Consider the following 22,974-nt stretch of genomic DNA (forward strand, 5'->3'; position numbering starts at 1 on the left):
TTGAATAAGTCAACGACATACCTTAAATTCAAACCACATGAAATAAAAACAGATCAAATTTGTTTTTGATAAAGAGAAGGAAGTTAAAAAAGAAACTTCAAGGAACTTAAGAAACTTTCACGGGATCTCAGATTTGTTTCCTTCTGTTACTGCTATTCTATGGTAAGTTACATCCAGAAGTGTGTAGTGATAACTCTCAAATGCACATTTATGTACCCACTTCGAAAAGTATGTTATAAAAACTATTATATGAAAGAAACGATAGGGAAGGCAGAGAAAGGAAAAAAAAAAAAAAAGGAATTTTCAAGGCACTAAGCAGCAACCCTGTCATATTAAAAACCAAGTCCTCCAACAAATATACAGATCATTGTTCTATTTAAGTGCAAAACTTGTCTATCCTTGTTCCTTGGACAGTTATCATAATAAGTGTCATCTCATGTTACAGCATTGAGGCCGGCCTAGCTGTTGTAATTTGTTCCACATGCAAATCATCTGTCTAGGAGATTGGTAATGAGCGGTATAATAATCGTCTACACATCCAGCTTGGGAGAACTTCAAGCTGTGTACATATTGCACAGGTCTTGATGAGCTATTAAATTTCTCGACCCACATTCCCATGCTCACGTCCTCCATCTTGAACAACTGCACATCGGGGAGCTAGTTAGCTATTTCACGAGTATTAACATATGAAAAAAGATACCAGGGATATTTGTCTACCTTTAGCTTATGTCGATCGAACTCTGAGACGATGAAGTTTGCAATGGCTGATGAAATAATGTAACCCGGTCCATTCGCATAAGGTGGATACTCTTCTTCTGGCCATTCCTGAGAAATAAGACGAGAAACTCAGATTTCATGGGATTCTAGAAGGCCAGAATACAGAGTAACTAAAACTAAAGGAGATCGAGAAGACAAAAAACTAGACGATATCAAGAGATACTCCATGCAGATACCTAGTAATAGTTAAAATAGCATTTGCTGAAAATTCCATGCAGATAACTAGCAATAATTAAAATAGCATTTGCTGAAAATTCATGCATTCCCAGTCCAAACAGCTTTACTGTATTCCCCTTGAAAAGCATCTCTATTCTATGCATGTTATTTAGACATTATTAACTGGTAAATGCAAAGTCTTTTTCTCTGACAATAAAGCATATGATAGCACTATTTGGCCTTCTAGTTAAACCACATCGAGATTGGAGTAAGAAAATTTTAAAAAGGAACTCCAAACTATTACCTCATATGTCACTGCCCATTTACCATTACGCAGGGGCTTATGATAGTAATTGATATTTCCAACATATAAGCTCCTATTCTCGGGTATTTTATTTATTTCCTTGATAACTGCATCCACTCTAACAAATGTATCATCATCACACTTCATGATATTTTTTGCAAATGCTACATGGACCTGCAACAAGCAAAGATTAAATTTTTTTAAAATATTTAACTTTTGGGACGACGTTAGTCTGGGGACAACCTATGTCAATATTTACGGGTAATCCACAACTCACCCCATATTCACATATGGCAACTGTTTTCAAGACAACAAGATCATAATTGTCCATGAAAGGAACAATGACAATGTCACCAAAGAATTCTGCCTCTTTCTTCAACTCCACGTTTATATCCTTCCTCGCATGCTGTCAAAAAACCAATCCATGTTAAACTCAAATTAACATGCTGCAACATCAATGTTAATAGTAAATGATATTTGCAATATGCTGTATAACCTACCAATGCGACAAAGAATCGAGCCACAACATTTGAAGATTTGATTAGTTGATGCTGCATCCAAGACCTCCTTATAGCCATTCGCTCAGCAAAATGATTGCCTGCAGAGAGAACACCAATGAACAGATCCACAGGCTGATCAAGGAAGGGTGGTGCCCTCCATCTGTTTGACATATCAAGATGCCTTTGAGGAGCAAAACTAGGATGTGACGTGGGCAAGGAGGCAGCAAAGACTGAATCGACATCAACATCACCATTCAATGACAAACCAGTGGCATCCTCGAGCGCAAATCCCTAAAAGCATCAAAGAGAACCTTCTTTAGTTCATTCGATAATTCAGAATGAAATTGAATAGGTGACAGTAAGTTACTCACAATTCGATATGGAAATGAGGTCACATGCCTCCCATCAACATTCACATGATAGCCCTCCAAACCAGCACTGAGAGTTAGTACAAATAACCTATCCTCTGAAAATGGGAATGGCCAATCAAAATCGACCACCTTTTTTCGCCCTACTAGACGGTTTAACCACCAAGATGCCTTTGATTGCTCAGACTGATTACCGGCATCATCTCGAACCCACTTTTCACATTTTACCTGGCCATCAACTGCAAAAGAGTCTAGACGTTACCAAAAATGTCGTACCACATACAAATGATAGATAACTGCGCCACAGACTACTAACAGATGCAAATGTAACTAAGGTCCATTTCGCTTGTTTTTTCCACCATTCAATTGTCAACAAACCCCAAATCATGAAAATAATCCAAGGAATCTATCCATCACGAAATAGCACTGCCTCAAGCAATAAGCTCTATACTCAAACTTATTCAACTGCTTGATAACGCAAACTATGAAAATCTTATGCTGCATCCCCACCCACTACCAACCCCCAAAACATAAAACGGAACAACCTTTTAGCCTCAATTAGTAAATCAAATAGTTTCTCCAGCTAACAAATCTTTAAGTTTAACTAGTACTCCCTCCATTTCAATTTGTTTGTCTTACATTCCTTTTTAATCTGTTTGAAAAAGAATGCCTCTTTCCTAACTTGGCAACTCTTTAATTCCAACATATCATGTGGCATGTTTAGGACCACGAGATTAAAGGGCATTTTGGTACATTATACATATCTTTAGTTTAAGACCACAAGATTCAAACGTTTTCTTTACTAGACCACAAGATTCAAACGTTTTCTTTACTTTCTTAAACTCTGTGCCCATTACTGGTCACAATCCGGATAAAGGAAGAGGATTGAAGTAAGTTGAAAGCTACATGAAACTTCTAAGCATTTGGATATAGAGGGGACCATATAGGGAAGTCCAACTAGTTCGCTACTGCGCATAATTGACTGATCAAACTAGTTCATTAAGCAGAATAATTTCTTAAACACTACTACTAAAGAAATAAAGAACCAAAATTCATATTCTCACCAGTCTCCTCATCATCCCTGGACCTCCACCCATCACACCTTTGAGCTGGCCCCCACTGCATCCTATAACAAGTATTCTGCTCAATCACTGGCTTTCCACTCCAATCACCCTTCAATCTTGGATTAAAATGAAGAATCCTTGGCGGGTCCTCTCCATCAACTGTCTTCAACCCTTGTAATTCCATCATAAACTGTGAAACCATCAAGAATTGACCTTCTTTTAGCAATGATATCTTTGGATCATGTTCTTGATGGGCACTTTTTGGCCTCCCTACAACAGTTATATGTGACCCAAGTGTAAGCCCACATGGCAACACCATCATTCCTCTCCCTTTACCCTGAAAATCAAACCCTGACATTGAAATAGAATGTGGGCACTCTTCTGTTTTGCTATTACTTTCTAAAAAGGCCACTTCTTTTTTATGCAATTCAAGCTCTTTCCAGACCTTTTTACCTAACTCAAATGCCTCTTTTGCTGACTTCAAAATCCCTGAAAACCCATCATTACTACTCATATTTACATAACTACCATCAAAAACCAAACTTGATAATGGATTCTTGATTTCTCTTATCTTTCTTTCAGGTTTTGATTGACTTGGAACTAAAACTGGGACATCTAGAGGGCGGTTTGGGGCTTCCTTTTCTTCTAATTCTTCTTCACTATCAAGCACAAAAGACTTTGAAAACTGACCTGTACCAAAACCGTCTTGAGAAACTAAACTAAACCCATTTTTGAAAACAAAAGGAACTTCAAGACCCACCAAAATTACATACAAAAAGCCTATAAAAATCAAAACTTGCACCAATCTTTGCCGACTCAGTGACATGAACAAGTCAAATTTTGCTCTTTTCATGTTGAAAACTGAAAAATCTCTTTTGTGAGCTGAACCCTCTTTCAATTTCTAGTAATCATGAAGATATACAAGTCATGCAAAGATAAAACAGAGAGGAAAAAAAAATGGGGTTCTTCCAAAATTCCAAACCGACAATTTTGTACAAAAACAAAACTTCGTATGAAAGAAGGGAAAAGTATAGGTGGAAGAAAGACAGAGTTAGGTCATCAAAAGCATGATCACTAGCAAGTTATAATAGAGAGATATATATACATATACAAAATGTATACATATATTTTTAGAGAGAGAGAGATGAAGGAGGTACAAGGGTCGGTTGGAACGAGAGAGAGAGAGAGTATATATTTCTTTGCAATTTGAATAGGAAAAACTTTACACTTTAAAAAGTTGATGGAATGTGTTTCACTTTTTATTTTTATTTTGTTTATTCCTTGTGTGAAACTGAAACACTTTGGAATTTGTTTAGGTGCGAATTGCCCTGCTCTCTTTTGGGTGGTCTTGAACTTTTGCCCCGTGGTCTTTAATTTTTCCTCTTCGTCTAAAATTTATAGTTTTGTGATTCAAATCTCCGCTCAATTAAAAATTTAAAAAAAAATCACAAGTCAGAATTTGAATTTCGCTATGTTTCCTCCGGCAAACTTTTAGTTATGCTTAACTAAAAATCATTTTAGGGCGATTTCTTGCCTGGCGCATATATTTTATTTTTTACTTTTCAAGACAAACTTTTAGTTATGCCGGAAAAGTTCCACCTTATGAGGCATACTTTTAGTTATGTCTTAACTAAAAGTGTGCCCCATAAGACATAACTAAAAGTATGTCCCATAAGGCATAGCTAAACTATGCCTTACAGAAAAGTTCTGCTTTATGAGACAGACTTTTAGTTATGCCGGATCCGACATAACTTTAGTTTTTCCTTAAGGAGTATACACACCCCCCAGTCCTGCCTTGCGAAATTATTTGTTTATTTTATACCTGAGCAGAGATTCGAACCTAGAACCTCAAGTATTCGCTCACCTTTCCAAGCGAAGGGCAAAACTTAAAGATCACAAATATGAGGGCAGAAAATTTAAAGACCACCCCAAAAGAAGGGCAATCCGTGCAAAAAAAACGATTTGTTTATAGGGTTAATTTCTCTCACGGACTTCTCTATGTCTTGATTTTCTTTTAATTAATTGATTAAAGAGTGCAATTTTTTTATTTTTTTTATTTTTAAATAATGATGGAGTTTGAACCAACTTGCACAGTAGCCAGGGTGTTTGGATCAATTTGCATTTAAGCCTGACAAATTTCATTGAGTATTTGAATTTCTCATCAACACAATTAATAGGATAACTCTATTTACTAAAACTTGAATAAAGATTACAGGAAATCACCTCCTACAACAATATGTTTGCATCTACTAATGAAATTTGAATTTTGACTTTTTATAATTTTTACTCGCTTTATTTATGGTTAAGTCTTCTTCTTTTTTACGCACTCAATTTTTAGATTGGGCAGAATTTCCGAGAGCATATTATGCCATTTTTCGTAATTTTGAAATATTTTCTTTAATGCATGAAATAATTTGTGGAAAAAAAGTTAAAATGAGAACACAATTAATTGGTGTACATATGACAAGTTAATGAAAAATTTCATGACATTTTGATAATTAAGTTTATGTCAAGCGAGAGTTGCTATGTTGACAAGATGATAGATGTGTGATATATTGAATTTTATTGAACTTAGCATATTCACCAATTGGCAATGCTTAAGAGTAAACAAATTGTACATCACTTAATTTATATCGGTGGGTTACAACCAATATGGTTGGGAAGTTGTATAATTGCTATTTAAGCGACGATTAGAAGTTAATAAATTATTCATTTAATTTTAATGTTAGTAGAACCTAGCAAAGTGGAGGATACAATAAGTTAAGAACTAAAAGTCAACATTATTTCAAGGAAAGTTAAAATTAATTACTACTTTAAGAAGCAAAAGATGAACATAAATTTCAAAGTAAACTAGAAATTTACAAGACTGTTAAAACGTATAATTTCAAGTACAAATGTAAATGTGGTCAATTAAGAGTTACACTACATGTTAAGACTTATTTTGGTAAACGATTTACCATTTGACTTTATTGTTAGCTAAAAATCTCAATTTTTATTCTTAAAAACTCACAAGTTAAGAAGACTTTAAAGTATAATAATCAATTAAGGTGCATCTTCTAGTTTGATACCAATAATTTATGGTGTTTAATTCTTAAAAATCTTAAACACTACTTCAAATAAGTATATGAGAGAATATTTTCAGTTCTAATAGATGTATTTCAAATATTTTCACTAACTTGTCATCATAAAACACGAAAATAGTTTGAATTATCTCTCCACATTACCAGTGTTCAAGAATTAGTAAATTTAGTGGATAGGTATCCAACAAAATTAAAGTTATTTTTATAATATCAAATATCCAGAATTCATTGATCCAACCGTAAGGCCCATAAAGAAGGAAGTATTCCTTATACATAATTAAGTTAATTTAATTTACAATAACTGATTAAATACGACAAAATAATATGTTATAATTGGTTAAATTTATATTGATGACGCAAAAATTATTTTCACTACGAATGCGTATATGCAATTTGATTACTGATATGACATGTTCCAAGTTGTTACCATATATACAATTGTTTAACCAAGGAACTGTAAAATGTGGACGAAGAACTTAAAATCCATAATCGCAAATTAATTAAACAAGAAATCTGTTTAATGAAGTCCGCCGTTACTTTGGGTGGACAATAGAGAATCAGTCACCCAATTTTGTTCAATTCTGATTTTACTTTAATAACCTATGACCAAGTCTTCAACCTGAAACTATCTCCACCTTTTCCTCTCTTATTCTTTCTTTTCTCAATTTGGAAGCATTTAAAATGTTATTAGAAACCTAAAGGCACGGTAATTAGGTCCATTTTTGCTGACAGAAAAAGACTACTTGTGCAATGTGCATGAATGCTCTTCCACCACCTTTGATCACTACCTCTTATGAAAGTATTTAAAAAAAAAAAATCACAGTAAGTAGTTTTAAAAAATCTAAGATAGTCTAGAGTCACTGAACGTCAATACTTAAAGAGGTCAGAACAAGATGTAGGTTTCAATTCACATAATATTAATTTAATTATATTCATTAATTTAATTATTTTTTAAATATATAAGTTACATATGTAAATATCAAATGGTGGTACACTTTTTAGGCGAAGAAAATTCTATTGGACCCTCTTGTCTACGGCCTATGGATGATTTCTATGACATGTATTTGGGGATCTGTATTTAAATTTTGTCTCCACCTTTAAAAGTTTGTGTGCGGAATTGGTTGTTTTAAGTTTAATAGAAGAATTATTTACCAAAAAAGAGTTTAATGAAAAATTTATAGATTAAGAGAACCTTAAGATGAGTGACATAGATTGTAAAGAAACGCAATAACTTGATTAATTGTGATATGTAAGTCATGACAAATCAGTATGACTTCATGCTATACTTGACCTAGTTATCGTGTTGGGTTACAAGTTGGTGTTAAAAAATAAGTTTTGCAGAATAATGTGCTTTTTATCATCACAATTAAAAATTCTACGTTAATAAAAGGATAATTACAACAAATTATAGATAAGGTAATAAACAACTAACACAACTAGATGAAGCCACGTCGTTTGAGAGGTTAAAACCTTTTGATTAATACGATGAAATCATCAATTATTCATTCCAAAATATACGTTGAAACAGATTTGACTTGTCAACTAATGATGTTGGATATTATCCCAAAACTTGTAATGTTCTGTCAGATAATGACAAGCAATGCAACTTATTTTTTGCTTAGGTGAAAGTGAAAGACGCTTCCAAACGGTTAATCATTGTAAATTGACATACAACATGTTGTGGACTGAAATGAGACGAAAAAGACAACCATGTTTACAACAACCACATCGTTGAAGTATCAAACCCAAAAAGTTTCTTGCAGTCATTTTCCCCCTAAACTATTTTCTCATTAAACTTACTAGCATCTGCTATTTATGCTACCCCTATGAATAAATAACAAATATCTTAATTTACATTCTTATTGTTAGATCATAGTTTATTAGTACATATTCTATTCTTAATTATCAACTTAACCGTGATAAAGTAGTAAGATTTGATGTAAATACTGGGAACGAGTAAATTTTTATCCTATTCATTCTCCTTTTTTTGAGTTACTTGCTTGGGGATCTTGAAATTGATTTATTGTGTCCACGGCTTCACTGATCTCAAAGTTTCACCATCAAAAGATGCGATGAGATGAATTAAATTATTTCACCTTTAACATATCTAAGTCTCGAGTTTGAGCTTAAAGAACAAAAAAATTCTTGATGGAGAGTGTTTTCCCCTTAGTAAATTTACGCGAAACGAAATTGAATTAATCGAATTGGTAGGTTATGAATACCAAATAATTAAACCATAAAAAGAATAAGATTTCAGAAGTTCCATAATGTAAAAGTTGAATTTGATAAAACAATTTGTTCCGAAAAAAAAAAGGAAGGAAAAAATCTAATGAAAATACGGAAGGTGGATTCTTAAGAATAAGTTATTGATATTTATTGCATAATAAATGAGGAATTTCTTCTTAAATGTACCTAATCTGGTTTACTGATTTTTTGTTTGTTTATTGTAAGGAGAAATTGCTCTTTTCATGCTCGCCTTCTAATGACTTCACATACATTTACATGGCGTGGTATAGATGGCGGAAAGCATTTAAGTTGCAAAATGACATTCATTTCTCAATAGTGCAAACAATTTAATTATTCTGTTTTTTAATACCTAAAATTAACAATAACAATTAAAGAAATATCCTATCCAACAATAATCTCCTTATATGTAGAAAATATATTTCTGGTGGGGAAAGGAGAGTTGTATGGAGAAGTCATTGCCATTTAAGAGGGAAAAGACCTGTCTGTTAGACTATAATTCAGAAACTTTTATGACTTGAGATTTTGTATTAGCATTTAACCATGCCCCAGATGCTCTAGTATTCCACTGGGATTATATTGTTCATCAACTTAATACTCCTAGTAGTTTCCTTTATTAAATCTTAAAATTGGTTTTCCCCTTCCTACCCCAACCTCTTCCACAACCTCCCCACCAATTTAAAAGGCAACTAGAGAAAGAGAAAGTAGATATATAGAATAGGGTAGTCGGATAATAGGCAATGCAAATTGATTAAGAATTAACCACCAAAATTGCAATGAGATAGTAAGTATTGTTCATTTTTAATTAGAAGTTTAGTGTTGAAAGTCTAATGGGATCCCTAGCTAGGAAGTATTTTTTTCCGGCGTGAATTTAAATTTATTAGACCCTAAAATAAATATTTCAAATATTGTACTAGACAGAAAACAAAAACAATTAAGAATTACAAGTAGAGCTCACCGTTTTGATTTTGTTTTTGTTAGGGCGAATTTAGACCAAAGATGCATAGGAAGTCCAGAAAAATAGAGGTGACGAACCTAACTCGCACCTTCCTAGTTCCTAGTACAGCTGTGAAAATTCAACATAAACATTGCTTGAAAGTTCTGAATTTATTTCTTCCAAGTCAAGTCAATTTTTATATTTTCTCGCCTTATAGTTCTGATTCTCTCTCTCTCTCTCTAATAAAATTTTACTTCTAGGACAAATACTTCAGAAGTTTCTTGATGTCATTCTGGCTTCTTAGTGGAATTTGTGCATTCATATTTATTTATTGTGTGAAAGATTTCGAACATTAAAATTTAAATAATTAAGATAGCATGCGTTGGGTATAGTTTAAAATTTCCATCAACCCCTTTGGATGTTCTTATATATATTTTTTGGGAGAAACATTACACTTTCTAACATGCTTCTTTTACAATTTTGTTATTTCCTGCTATTTCTAGTGTTGATGATCGATTCATTCTTTCTCATGATTTGGAATTTAAATCTACTCCCTTGTCTCAAAAATATTTGTCGCATTTTTCATTTATACACCCATTGAAAAAGCATTTATAAAAGTTGCATCTTGACTATTTTACCCTCTTAACATGTTTCATCATGTTCCCCTCCTCAATAAATATTTACTTCATTAATGATGAAACCTCTTAAATATTGATATGTGAATTCACAAAATCAGTCCATTGTGTAATTAATATAAGGGTAAAATGAGAAAAAGCTACCTAATTTTATTTTGGATAAATAAAATGATAAATATTTTGAGATAAATATTTTTAGTAAGAACGAAAAATATTTTGAGACAGAGGGAGTATTAGAGTTTCTTTTTCACGAAATCCCAAGTCTATTTTCCAGCTGCTTAATAGATCTACCAATAATAGCTTGTACTGGTCCATCATTTGATCAAATTCTTTGACTTTGGCATCACGCGACTTCTAACAAGTATTACTGGAGTACTATATAGAAGTTCCTTAGACTCTTCGAAAGTGTTGCCGCATCTATATCGAATTCTTTTAAAATACACTATTTTTTAAGTATTCGATACGCATCCGATGACAATTTAAGAGATTTCGAGTAACATAGCTTATAATAGTTTAAAAGGCGTTTTTGGGGCTAGCCTCGGGGCGTGAAGTACCAAAAACGCAACCGTACAGGCGGGGCGTAAGTATTTTGGGGCGTTCGCCTGGGCGTAAGCCCCAACATTTGGGGCGTAAGCCCTGAAAACTTTTATAAATTTGAGCCAAAATTGCTTAATATTTTTTAAAAAAAAGTTAAGTATCCAGTAATTAACTCATAGTAAATACTCAAACTAAATATCTCAAAAAGTCAAAAGTTTTTTCTAATCGTTTATCCTAATTTCATAAGCTTTTCTTATTGTTGTTTACGGAGTAGCATATACACTTTACACCTTTGTATGCAAAGTAAACTATAAAGCAAATAGTTTTGTCCTCCAATTCTTACTATTTTCCATGTTTGCATTTTCCTTCTTTATGCTTTATTTTCTTCAAGATTTTCTTAGCATTCTTCAATTTATCTTTTTCAAGATAGTTTTTAGTTTTAGAATTTCTTTTGATATCACTCTAGTTTAGATAATGTTTTGAAGGCTCTACTCTGACTATTTGTATTATAATGAGTATTAATTTGTATCTAGTTTTAGGTTTTTAAATAGGGAACAGGACACTGCGTGTCCACTCAGCCAAACTAATCCAACATTTAATCACTGTTTGGGCTTAATCCCACTAGGTGTCCGGTCGGCCCAAATTAATGCCAAAAAATGACCGGTCGGCCCAAAATAATGCCAAGGTTACCGCCCAATAAGAGCACTTGAAAAAAAAAAAAAGACTTTTTGTGGCGACTAAGTCGCCACTAAAGGGCTGCTACATCATATATACATATGTTGGAATTATATATACACTTTATATACAAGAATTATACAGTTTATATACATATGCTGGAATTAATCACACATTTATTATACATAAATTATACGTTAATTATACATTTATTATACACATATTATGCAATAATGATATGATATTTTTTTTACATATACAATAGTGATACATATTATATACCACAATGATACGGTTTCTATAATACATTTTTTGTACGTATGGTACACTTTCTATACAAGACTGATACAGTTTATATACACATTCTGAAATTATATATACACTTTCTATACAAAAATGATACATATTATATACAAAAATGATACAATTTTCTATTCTATACGAGCGATTCTTTGTCTTTGATACACATTATATACACAAATGATACATATTATATACAAAGATGATACATACCTTAGTGATTCATATTTTATACAGTTTCTATACATTACAGATAGGTACTGATACATATTTTATACACAAATAACACATATTATATATAAAAACAGCCTCAAACATTTTTGTATTTGGGTTTTTATTTGAAAATTATCTTATTTAAGTTTTGGCTAATGGATGGGATTAGTTTAGTGAGTATAATTTGGGTTTAGAAGGACTTTGGCCACCGGGTGGAATTAGTTTCACCTGACCGGCCATATATGTCCTTTTCCCTTTAAAATAATAACTTTATATTATTGTCAATTTTATCTTTGAATTATTAGAACAGAGTATCGTTTTGTCAACTCTAATTATGTTTCATCATAGTCATGTTATTGTGTAATTAATTCATCTTTACATTCACTTTTTCAAGATTTTTTTTAATACATCATGTATATGTTAGCATGTTAATAATAAATATATACATTTTTATACTACTAATTCTTTTTGATTTACATAATTTTAATATATTTTTGACTTATATTTTTATTTTATTAATTTAGAAAATATTAAAAATTAAGTACCCATGGGGCTTACGCTCCGTGCCTCGGGGCTGACGCCTGGGTGAGACATATGTGAAACGTCTCGACCTTATGCCTGTGCCTTTTAAAACACTGCCTTATATATATATATATATATATATATATATATATCTGACCAAGTAGGTACCTGTAAGTTCCATATACCGTAGCCCCGTGCACATATGATGTCCTTGTATTAATTGTAGCCACTATCTCAGATATGAATATGACAATATGCCAGGTCTCTGACTTTTTAGTCATGGATGCATACAAGTTGGTTTGTGATCTCGTCCTTTGTCAACGGCCAATTTGAGAAATGAATATTATGAGGTTACGGTGAAAGTTTTTTTTTATATTTTTTTTTTAATGTTATTGAACTTTGACAAGCTTAAATCAATAGATAGATATTGAAAGATGTGGATCCATAGTTTAATTGGATAAGTTCGGTCTTTAAGATCCTTAACACTCGTTGCATTTTTAAAATTATGAGCTCAGATTTAATATTTATTAAATTTTAGGAGATTTTTACTTTTTTATTGCTTTACATTCAAAAAATTGGATTCTGATGAAAGTGTGCATACGAGCTGCATTCACCATCGGATAACGCCAGATCTAAATAGTGAGATTCCTATAATCGCCTCTTACCGTGCTTAGGATCAGAGACGGAGCCAGGATTCGAAGCTTGTGGATTCGGAGTTCTAATTCTTTAAAGTTACTGAATTCTTAATTAATAATTTATATATATTTGACAAAAAATTTAATGCAAATACATAGTTCGGACAAAAGCCACTGGGTTCGACCGAACTCACGCCCGAAGGGTTAGGTCCGCCCCTGCTCAGGATTAAGGCATAGTCATAACGTTATCTTTTCACTCATAGGCGGAGTTACAATATTAGATACGAGAACGAATTGAAGTAACTCTTGGTTAGAATCCTACAAAAAAAATTACAAATTTAGAATTCATAATTTAAAATATTGACTCAATGAGTTGTCTCCATTGCCTTAAAAAAAAAAAAAAAAGGGGTCTCCATTGCCTTAATGTGGTATGTTGCTTGCTGAAGCTTTCGCTCACGTTTTTGTATGTTTGAGTCAGCAGTTGTTGTCATGGTTTTATTGAGACGCAATAGCCTACATCATGCATAGTAGATATCCACTAGCAACGGAAAAAAAGAAAAAAGAAAAAAAAAAGAAAGATATCAACTAGGAAAGTTGCATCTTTTTTGTGGTTGTGAATGTATACATACATTAAATACCGACACTTGCTAACTCCCCTTTGCTTCTATACTTTCATATGTGTTAGTGCGCCTCATTTGTTGGACGGAATACATTTATAGAAATGCTAGTTCCTTTGTCATTTTTTTCCATTCGGTATTCGGTATCGCGATTGGAGTCACTCTTAATTCCGATTCATACCGGTTAGAGCCTCATTTGAGGTCAGCCTCTCTAACAAATAATTTTTATCTCGGATACCGAGCAGAAATGTTTTAATTAAGAAAAAGCGGCTAAATATTGCATCACATCCTTGTGATTAATTCCTTTCTCCTTACAAGTAGCTATCTACCACTAATAAAGGGATGTGGTCAAATAACTGATATTTTTTCATTTTTAGTTGAAAATTTCGAATTGAATTGATCATGTCCTTTCTCGTTACAAGTTGGTATTTACCAGTAATAAAGGGATGTGGTCAAATAACTGATATTTTTTCATCTTTAGTTGGAAATTTCGAATTGAATTGATCATGTCATCTCCTCTTTTAGACAGTGATGAGTTAAAATGTCACTTGAGCATTAAGAATAAATAACTTTTCAGTCACTTGAGCATTAAGAATAAATAACTTTTCAATTACTTTTTTGTAGGTATTGATTGATTAACTTTTTTTGGGTTCAGTTGAAAAGATTAAACAAATTACTTAAAATTTTGCATAAAGTACATGACTTGATTCCTACACAGAATTTTTTTATTTTCTTGAACGCAGCTTCACAGATTATCAAACTTTTTGTGTAGTACTATAATTTTTATTTGCTAGAAAGCCACATTTATTAGTTTTCTCCGCTAGATATGTACAATAGCATTGTTGATTTCTAACAATAGACCTAACAGGATGATACCGTAAGTGCTCATTCTTAATAAGCTTGACAACAAGTAAACGATCTATTTTGCGCTTCTAGTCCATTCTTTTGTTAATAACTATAAAGATTATCATTAACAAACGAAAACTATACGGAATATATTATAAGTCGAAATTTTTCTCATATTACTATACCAAATAATACATTTTAAAATATTAATTAAAGTCATATAGTTTGACTTTCAAAATATGAAACGCCACAAGTAAAAGCGAACAGAAATATTATAATACTAGCAGTACTAAACATTATAATATCATCAATTCTTTATAATATCATCAAGTCATTCCAATGTCATCAAACGTATTATAAGAATCATCATAATCGATTGATTAACTGCAAACATATCATATAGTACTCCGTAGGAATAATAATAATTTCACCACTCCATATGCATGATTTAAAAATCCGGAACTTATAAATAAGAAAGAAGAAACTAGAACGGACAGCAAAATTGAAAGGTCAAATTGGGGCAAACAAAAATGGTGGCACTATCATTGTACAAAGGAAACCTGCATAGAGCACCAGAAGCACCACGTAGATGGCTAATGCCAACCCCCAAAATATCTCTCAAAGACTTCAGAACTCTCCTCCGTCGCCGCAACCGTGCCCTAAATCGCCTCCTCACTCCTCCCAACGCCGCCACCGACACTACAAACCCTAACCCTAACGACGTTAAAAGTGATTGCAAGTCTAAAAGTGAGGGTGAGGTTCCTGTTTTGGTACCAGTAAAGGCTGAGAAGGAAGAGGATGGGAAATTGGTTGATTCAACTGATGTTGTGGTCGTTGAACCTAAGGTTGAGGTTGTGGAAAACGGCGAGAAATTGGACGTTCCGGTGAATCCCTCCGGTTTTGAGGTATATGGAATTATTCATTTATTTTGTTTGTAATTTGGTCTATCGGAAATAGTAGTCTCTTTACTTGCAAAGGTAAGGTTAAGGTCTGCCTATACTCTACCCTCACCAGACCCCACTTGTGTGATTACACTGGTTATGTTGTTGTTGTTTGTTTGTAATTTTGTTGGTTTAGTTAAATATCACTTATGCTCCCTGCATCTTTCTGTTTTTCTTAGGGTGTGTTTGGTATGAAGGAAAATGTTTTCTAGAAATTGTATTCTTGGAAACAAGTGGTTTTTTTGACTTATTTTCTGGTGTTTGGTAAGTAAGGAAAAAAAATATTATCCTAAGAGCGTTTATATGTTATCTACCAAATAATATTTGGGGGGTGGGGGGCTGACCAAGAAGTGGGGGTTGGGGGCGTTGGATGGATGGGGAGGAGACAATGAACTTGGAATGTCACTTACAGAATTTGTGTTCTTAGATAAAATGTTTTGGTATGACCAACCAAACATGAAAATATTGGAAAACATTTTCTGGAAAATTCCTCCATACCGTGCACTCCCTTAGTTAAAAAACCTTATCAAAAATTTTAAAAAAAAAAAAAACTCCCTTAGTTAAAAAGGGCTCCTAGCTAAGTCAAGGTAGGGGTGAATTGGGCGTATATTTTATGCAGCTTTTCCCCATTTTTGCAAGGGGGCTGCTTTTATATCTGGATTATTGAAACATGACCTACAGCTTTTCCCATTTTTGCTTACACAAATTGAGGTTTTAATAATCCATGAAGTAAGGATGTATCAGAAGATTTGGAAGAGCTTAGTGCTATATGTGTAGTTGGTTTAAGATTAGTATTTCTTTAGCTGAGGCTTCATATACTGATCAGAGATGAGGAGGTATCCTTGTGTGATGGTTGGGATAATTTCTGCCTTGGTGGACACAATTACCTGCTGCTGACGGGAGGCAGCAGGTATCCTGTGGAATTAGTTGAGGTAGGTGCAAGCTGGTCCAGACACCACGAATATATTAAAAAAAAAAAAAAAAAAAAAAAAGGGAAAGAACGATGGGATACTTTTCATTAGATCTGTTGGGGAAAATACTCCTCTCAGAAATTAATGATTAACGGAGAGATGGTGAATCCCCATGCTATGTCGGATTTACGGAAATGGGGAGAGGAGTAGGCACAACTTATTCATAGTTAAGACTTATTACTAGAGTTTGTTAGTGAGAGAAGAGTTGACCTTTCCATACCTTTTTATTTGGGTTCCAGTGCCCATGAAAGTGTGTTTATTTCGCTTGAATGGGAGCGAGGGAAGTGATTTTGAGGTAGAGGAGGAACATCTATGTTGGGGCTACATCTACAGATGTGGAGATACATCGTGGGGTTAAGGATTACTTGGTGGCATGGAGCGTTGGCCCTTAGCCCCTTATTGATCATGTGGGTCATTTGGAAAGAAAGGAATAGGAGGGCATTTGAAGTGGTGGAACTTGATTTTGTAAAATTGCGGATTAGTGTTTTGTCTCTAGTCTCTTTCTGGTGTGCTTATGAGTCCAATTTGTATAGAGGATTGGACCTATTTTGTTGAGAACCATATTTTGGTGTAGGTTCTCTTCTTTTGGTATATGTCTTGTATACGGGTTTCCCCTATTTACCTTATCAAAAAAAAAAAAAAAAAAAAAAAGTTGACTTGGTCTCTTTATATGGTCTTGGGAAATCCTCCCTTCATGAGCTAGCTTTGGGGTTGAGTTAGGTCCAAGGTGCATTTCTTTATTGTGGTATCAGAGTCAGGCCCATCCAATTCATTGTTTACCCAATGTTGGGCCTCCACATGCGTGGGGGGGGGGGTGGGGGGGGGGGGGGCGCACATCGCGGGGTTAAGGGTTACTTGGTCTCTTTATATGGTCTTGGCAATACTGCCCTCATGAGCTAACTTTTGGGGTTGAGTTAGGTCCCCATGGTCCATTTCCTTATCAGAAGGTGAATGAGAAGATCGAGGGTGTGGGATGTTGCTCAACTAGCTTTTATGTGGATTATATGAAAAGAGAAAAATAGGAGAGCACATGAAAGGGTTGACAATGACTTTGTAAAATTGAAAAAAGATAACCTCGTGTTTAATTTCTGTTTGGTGTACCTATGAGGTCCCTGTTTTGGTTGAAGATTCATATTCTGTAGAGAACCATACCTTGGTTTAGGTTTCTTTACTTTTTGATATATGGCTTGTATACGGGGTTTTCCCATCATTGATAATATTATTTACTTAATTAAGAAAAAAAGTAGAAATGATGAGTGAAATTGCCTGATTGAGTATATGCCAGCTGTTTGAATAGTGTTGATTATGTGATACACATTTTGAATGAACAACATCATGAGCTGCAAAGGCATAAGGATCAATGGTTCTGCTAATGACTGCCTTTTCATCTGCATTCTTGCTTGCAGTCCATTGGTACCTTTATTTTTCTCTTACCTCTCATTGCTCATTCGTTCATCTGCACATACATGTTATTTGGCCTCTTTCAAAATTTACCAAAAATTAATTAGCCTCAATCTCTTTTTTGGCTCATTGTTGATTGTAGTGAATTTTTCGGTCTGAATACGTCCCAACTTTCAATGGGGTTAGCAGAGAGGGTTGAGGCGGGGTGGAAGGTTGTCTGATATGCAAAAATATATGGTTATATATTGTGTTTGAGATCAGGGTCACTTATAAATTTGGTGTATAATTTTGAATAAGGACTAACTCCAAATCATTTTCTTCTGAATTCCATTTGTTAGGTTTTTAACCTTTTTAATCACTTTCCTTGGCAGACGAGCAACAAAGAGGATAACAACAACAACAAAGAGGATGCAACTGATAAACAGAAAAGAAAGAAGGAGATTGAGGATAAATTACAGATTTTGAATATGAAGAAGCATGGTTTGGTACAATTACTAAAACAGGTGATTTTTAGTGTAAAACAATCGGAGTAGGAACTGAAACTTTTACATTATGCCTCATTTTTTATTTATTCTGAACATCTTTCAAATTATATATGGACCTAGCATGATCATTATTTGGTCACAAGTATTGGTTTTTTGCAGATTCTGAATGCAGAAGAGGAGCTAAAGAGACGGAGCATGCAAGGTATGGCAGTTCGGTCATCACTCCCGCTTCAAGTGGATACTGCAAATGACACTGGATCCATGACTAGACTAAATACGCCTAGAATGGGCTCAGACGGAAACCCCATTGGTGATATGGATGGAGAAGGAGGTGATGACGCTTCTAACCAGAACATGCTTTCTCGGAATTTGCTTCGTATGAGCAGTACATCTCCGTGTTCGGATTCTCAACTGAGGAAGACCCCCTATAATGTGGTAATGTCCTATCTATGCATGAGTCTTTGACTTTCATTTGTGGCACTAACACCAGGAGTGGAAAAAGAGGGTTCTAATTATTTTTTTTTCTAGTTAAATTAGCTCTAGCCACGTTCAGAAAGTCTTAATTAAGCTGATAGCATGAAAACAACAAGTTAGTCAGCCTATTACTGCTGTTTCACTCCCTTGATCCAAAGTCTATTGCTTATCTTTTTCCTTAATAGAGCAGACAAATTGTCAGTGGGGGTAGATACACAAATCAAATGCAATAACCTCAGCTTCAATGTGATCCTGGATGATCCTCTTCTTTCAATTATTCAACCATTTATTACCTAGTTAAATGTCAAGCTATCAACATTTATTTCTTTTCTTGTAAGTGAGTTGATTATTCAGGAAGTCCTTAGTTAAAAGTCAAGCAAAATCAATTATAGCATGTCCATCATGCTTCAATCTCAGAAATATGCTTGAGATCAGCAACAATTGGACAATGTAATCCCATGCCTGAAAACCGACGAAGCTGGTTAGCAATAAATGAAGCTTTATGAGCTAGTAGCATACAGCATTACGGCCAGTGTTGGTTCTGTTTTCAATCAAAATTTCTACCATCAACATTGTCAACGAGTAAATCAGAGGCATGCATTTAAGTCCTATTGGAGGGAGTTACTGTTTTAGTTGAATCTAAATTAATGTCTTCGCTACATTGGGTTGCTTGCTTAATTGTTCCTGGGTGAAAGTTCTTGTTTTTAAAATTTAATTCTGTCCCTAACTCGTCTCCTAACTCTTAAATGACTGAATTGCAACACCATTTTCTTAATCAGTTTGAACGAATTGCACCAAATTTTCTTTGGCACAACTAGGATTTGCTTTTGGTGGAATACAGTCAGGCTTTAAGTGATTGTGTTAGATTGATCCCATGTGAATGGCGAGTGCTCTTGGCTTTTCTACTTCCGACTGTCCATTAGTATAGTTTCATTTATGCAGATACTATCACTGTTCAGAGGGGACATATCTGCTCTGTTCTTATTGTCTAATGGTACAAAGTTAGCCAGTCCTTGTAAAGAGTACTACTACTACTACAGTTAATCTCTAAAGTTATCTTCATATTCTCTGGCTTCCTGGTACTATGAACCTGTCATAAAAGGGAGGAGATTTGCAAGGGCTTTATTATCCAATGTTATGCAAGGGCTTTATTATCCAATGTTGTGACTTGAGTGCATGTCTTAGAGTGACTTGTCTGCATCCTTATGTTAGGAATCAAATCATTTACTGCCGAAGTTATCAGCTATTTACTTTACTCTCTTCAAGTCTTTCATTTTTAGTGGATTTTCCCTTGACGATATTAGCTAATGTGACATGAAACCCACAAAGAGGGAAATAGCAACTGCAAAGAGGAAACGCAATGTTTATTGTTTCCTCGGAGATAAGAGACCTTTCGAAATCTATAAGGAAACATTCTGCTGTACTACATCTTATTATCCACGTTATTCTATTATAGAAGTCTGGAATCTTCTCTTTTTTTTATAGAAGTCTGGAATCTTTTCTTTTTTTGTTTTTCTCCTTATTCATAAAAAAGGTCCTTTTGGAATTTATTATTGAGTAACATGGAAAATGCGGAGAGGTACAACAGCACCACATTCTCTTAATTTTTCTAACATAGAAATATGTCCACGGCATCTCAAAATTTGTGCTTTTGTTCAACATGAGCTGAAATTAAGGAGCCCATGTTGATTTTGAGCTGTTCCAACTAGTGTCTGCCACTTGTTGGACTTGGACCTTGAAATAAGTTAATTTTACTTTGCGCATGTCATAATCAAGAGTGTGGTGCTTTGACAAAGGAAAGATATATTATAAGATATATACTGCTTTACCTCAATGAAGAAGTTTATGTGCTCTTTTACCTTGTTAATACTAGTTGTAAGAACACAAATTGCTGGAGTTATATATCAATCAGCCTTCAATCACTTTCCCCTAAAGGATGATGCAAAATTCTCAGTTCCTTTTCTTTGTAAAAAATGGAGTTCCAGATGAAGATCAGGCGATACCTTTCTTGACAAATTGCCTTATGAGAAAGGCTGCTGATAGTGCATTAGTTGCTTACATCTGGTTTTCGCAAATAGACCTTTCTCGGTTATACATAAATATGCAGTCTAACGTAGAAACTACTGTAGAATTCGATAATCCATAATGAATAAAATTATCTTGGGTCCTTTTTGTTCCCTCACTCCATGTGACATGTGGAATTTTGGTACTCATTATCAGATACCTATTTCAAGTATAAGTCTCCAACTGCGAGGACTTTTTTAACTTTTAACTTTTTCCAAAATTTTGCAAAGTACATTATTTGTCAAAACATAAGTATATATATATTGGAATTTAGTTATTAGTAGTCCTTTGTAACGAAAATGCTGAACAATCATATATTTTCGTAATCGTATGTTAGTCAACTTAGTACAGTTAACTAAATAGCTCTTGTACTATCCGGAGGTTATTTTTCTTTGAGGTCTACTTTTGATATAATAGGGTGAATGGGAAGATAACAAGAAACTGAAGAAAACAGCTATAAGAAAAGAAGATATGAAAGAAGATGAATTAGTTTTCTCATAAACCAGTTGGCTGAATTTTTGATGAACTGATTTTTATCGGATTCACTATGAGGAGGAAGCTATGGTGTATTATTTTCCTCCCGTAACTCAAATTTTTACTAGATAAGCTACTTAATGGTAATCCCATGTATAGTAGGTAATAGCTTAGATAAATTTCACGAGGTTAAGACATTCATTTTAACTTACCGCCTATTTTTTCAGGGTCCTCTCTCTTCACGATCTGTTGGAGTTACTGTTAGTCCTTCACGGTTTGCACCTCCGGGACAGCAAGGTCAACCTTCAAATCTTCCCCCGATGTCCTTATCTGGAACGAATTTTGTTGCCTCCTCTCCTTCTCCTGTAGCATCAGGCGGCACTTCAGTATTTCGTGATCGGTTTTCAAGCCCATGAAATTAGAAGTTATGCTGGTTGTTTTTACATGTCAAGGTGACCTAGCAACGTGTTATTATTCTTGTTAGTTGGCTTTATGTTTTCTTAACCTCATTCAAACTGGCTAATCTGTGAAGCTGTAAATCATTCTGAAATTCCAAATTGCTCATTCTGGAAAGGTACTAATGAAGATGCAGTGTCTAAGTCCGACACCTTCTAGTCGTAAGTATAGTATTCAGGTTCCTCTGGCCGGCTGTGAGTGTCCATCTGATCCTTGTGACGTTGCCCTGATTAAGGTTTTCAGTTCTTAAAGGTGTGAGAATGAATATCCCATGTACATATATGATGCCATTTAGCTTTTGAATTATGGTTAAGTCTTAAAGCTCTATTGCCATGAGTGGCATTTTATTTGTCTTTGTTGTGTGATTCCGTTCTCAATCAATGTGACCTCATTCAGATTCAATGCCTTATATCAAAGATCCCGTGTTAGGATTTCTGAGGTACTCTGAAGTATGTCACCGATGTGTGATTCTTCTTGAAATTTGGCAGAACATATTAAATGTAATAGACTGGGAGGAGGATCCAATGTGACGTGTTCTTGAGAAATGTAAATACAAATGCCCCGTTTCGAGATTTTCATTTTGTCATCTGTTTTCCATAACCATGTCGGCTGAATATTGAATCTCGAGTTAGAAGGTCTTACTATGTCCACTTTATATTTGCTTTGAGAGTACTGCATGCTTTTATTAATGGTTCTTTCTCCCATCCTGCTTTTGCTTTTTGCCTTTTTCTGGTTATGAACTTGTATCGGTTCTATTGTCAAAATGACGTTACTCTTAATAGTTGGTATTGAGATTTGGAATTGGAAGCACGTGATGCTCGATCTAAAGTTAGTTCTGTCATACTTTGGTTATTAGTTTATCCCAAAAAATGGACATATTTCTATAATTAGAAATAATTTAATTTTATGAGATGATTTATAGCCACACAAATATCTAAGGCTTGTTTTGGATCACATATTTCAAAAGTCTTTCTTTATTTCTTAAATTCCGTGTCAAGTCAAATTAAGATAATCTTTTTGGGACGGAGGGAGTGGTATATTGCAGTATTGGCAATTGCTACTTTTTCTCTTTGATTTTATTTCGTGGTGAAAACACTGGTTTAGTTTTGACGAAGAACAAAGTTAATGATGGAGTTCGGAGCTGAGGACACGAGGTCTTAGGTTTTGAGTCTCTTGTGATCTATTATTAAAAAGAATTTTACTTAAAGAGTTAGACTGGCACTTGAGTGGACATGTTGAATATATAATTAAGTAAATAAAATTGCGTCTTTTAAACGGCTTAAACATGAAGTTTGCTG

The 22,974-nt window shown here is 34.1% G+C and overlaps 2 protein-coding genes across 3 annotated transcripts; one reads left to right on the forward strand and one right to left on the reverse strand.

The window, feature by feature from the left end:
• Positions 1 to 276: 276 nt before the first annotated feature.
• Positions 277 to 4,386, reverse strand: LOC132052426 (hydroxyproline O-galactosyltransferase GALT6). Its single transcript, XM_059443951.1, has 7 exons — positions 3,170 to 4,386; positions 2,109 to 2,344; positions 1,738 to 2,028; positions 1,515 to 1,643; positions 1,238 to 1,411; positions 718 to 825; positions 277 to 642 (listed from the first exon to the last, which is right to left on the reverse strand). Exons 1-7 carry the CDS (start codon positions 4,020 to 4,022, stop codon positions 430 to 432), a joined length of 2,004 nt encoding a protein of 667 aa, XP_059299934.1. The 5' UTR covers positions 4,023 to 4,386; the 3' UTR covers positions 277 to 429.
• A 10,399-nt stretch (positions 4,387 to 14,785) lies between these two features.
• Positions 14,786 to 22,312, forward strand: LOC132052427 (mediator of RNA polymerase II transcription subunit 13). Of its 2 annotated transcripts, none has more exons than XM_059443953.1 (4): positions 14,786 to 15,315; positions 18,095 to 18,208; positions 18,368 to 18,643; positions 21,448 to 22,312. In XM_059443953.1, the coding sequence occupies exons 1-4, from the start codon at positions 14,941 to 14,943 to the stop codon at positions 21,634 to 21,636; spliced, it is 954 nt and encodes a 317-aa protein (XP_059299936.1). In that variant the 5' UTR covers positions 14,786 to 14,940; the 3' UTR covers positions 21,637 to 22,312. The 2 variants fall into 2 exon arrangements, with proteins under 2 accessions (XP_059299936.1, XP_059299935.1); XM_059443952.1 differs by having other exon boundaries at positions 14,802 to 15,315; positions 18,095 to 18,226.
• Positions 22,313 to 22,974: the final 662 nt, after the last annotated feature.

This window comes from Lycium ferocissimum, chromosome 4 (assembly GCF_029784015.1).
Source record: "Lycium ferocissimum isolate CSIRO_LF1 chromosome 4, AGI_CSIRO_Lferr_CH_V1, whole genome shotgun sequence".
NCBI lineage: Eukaryota > Viridiplantae > Streptophyta > Magnoliopsida > Solanales > Solanaceae > Lycium > Lycium ferocissimum.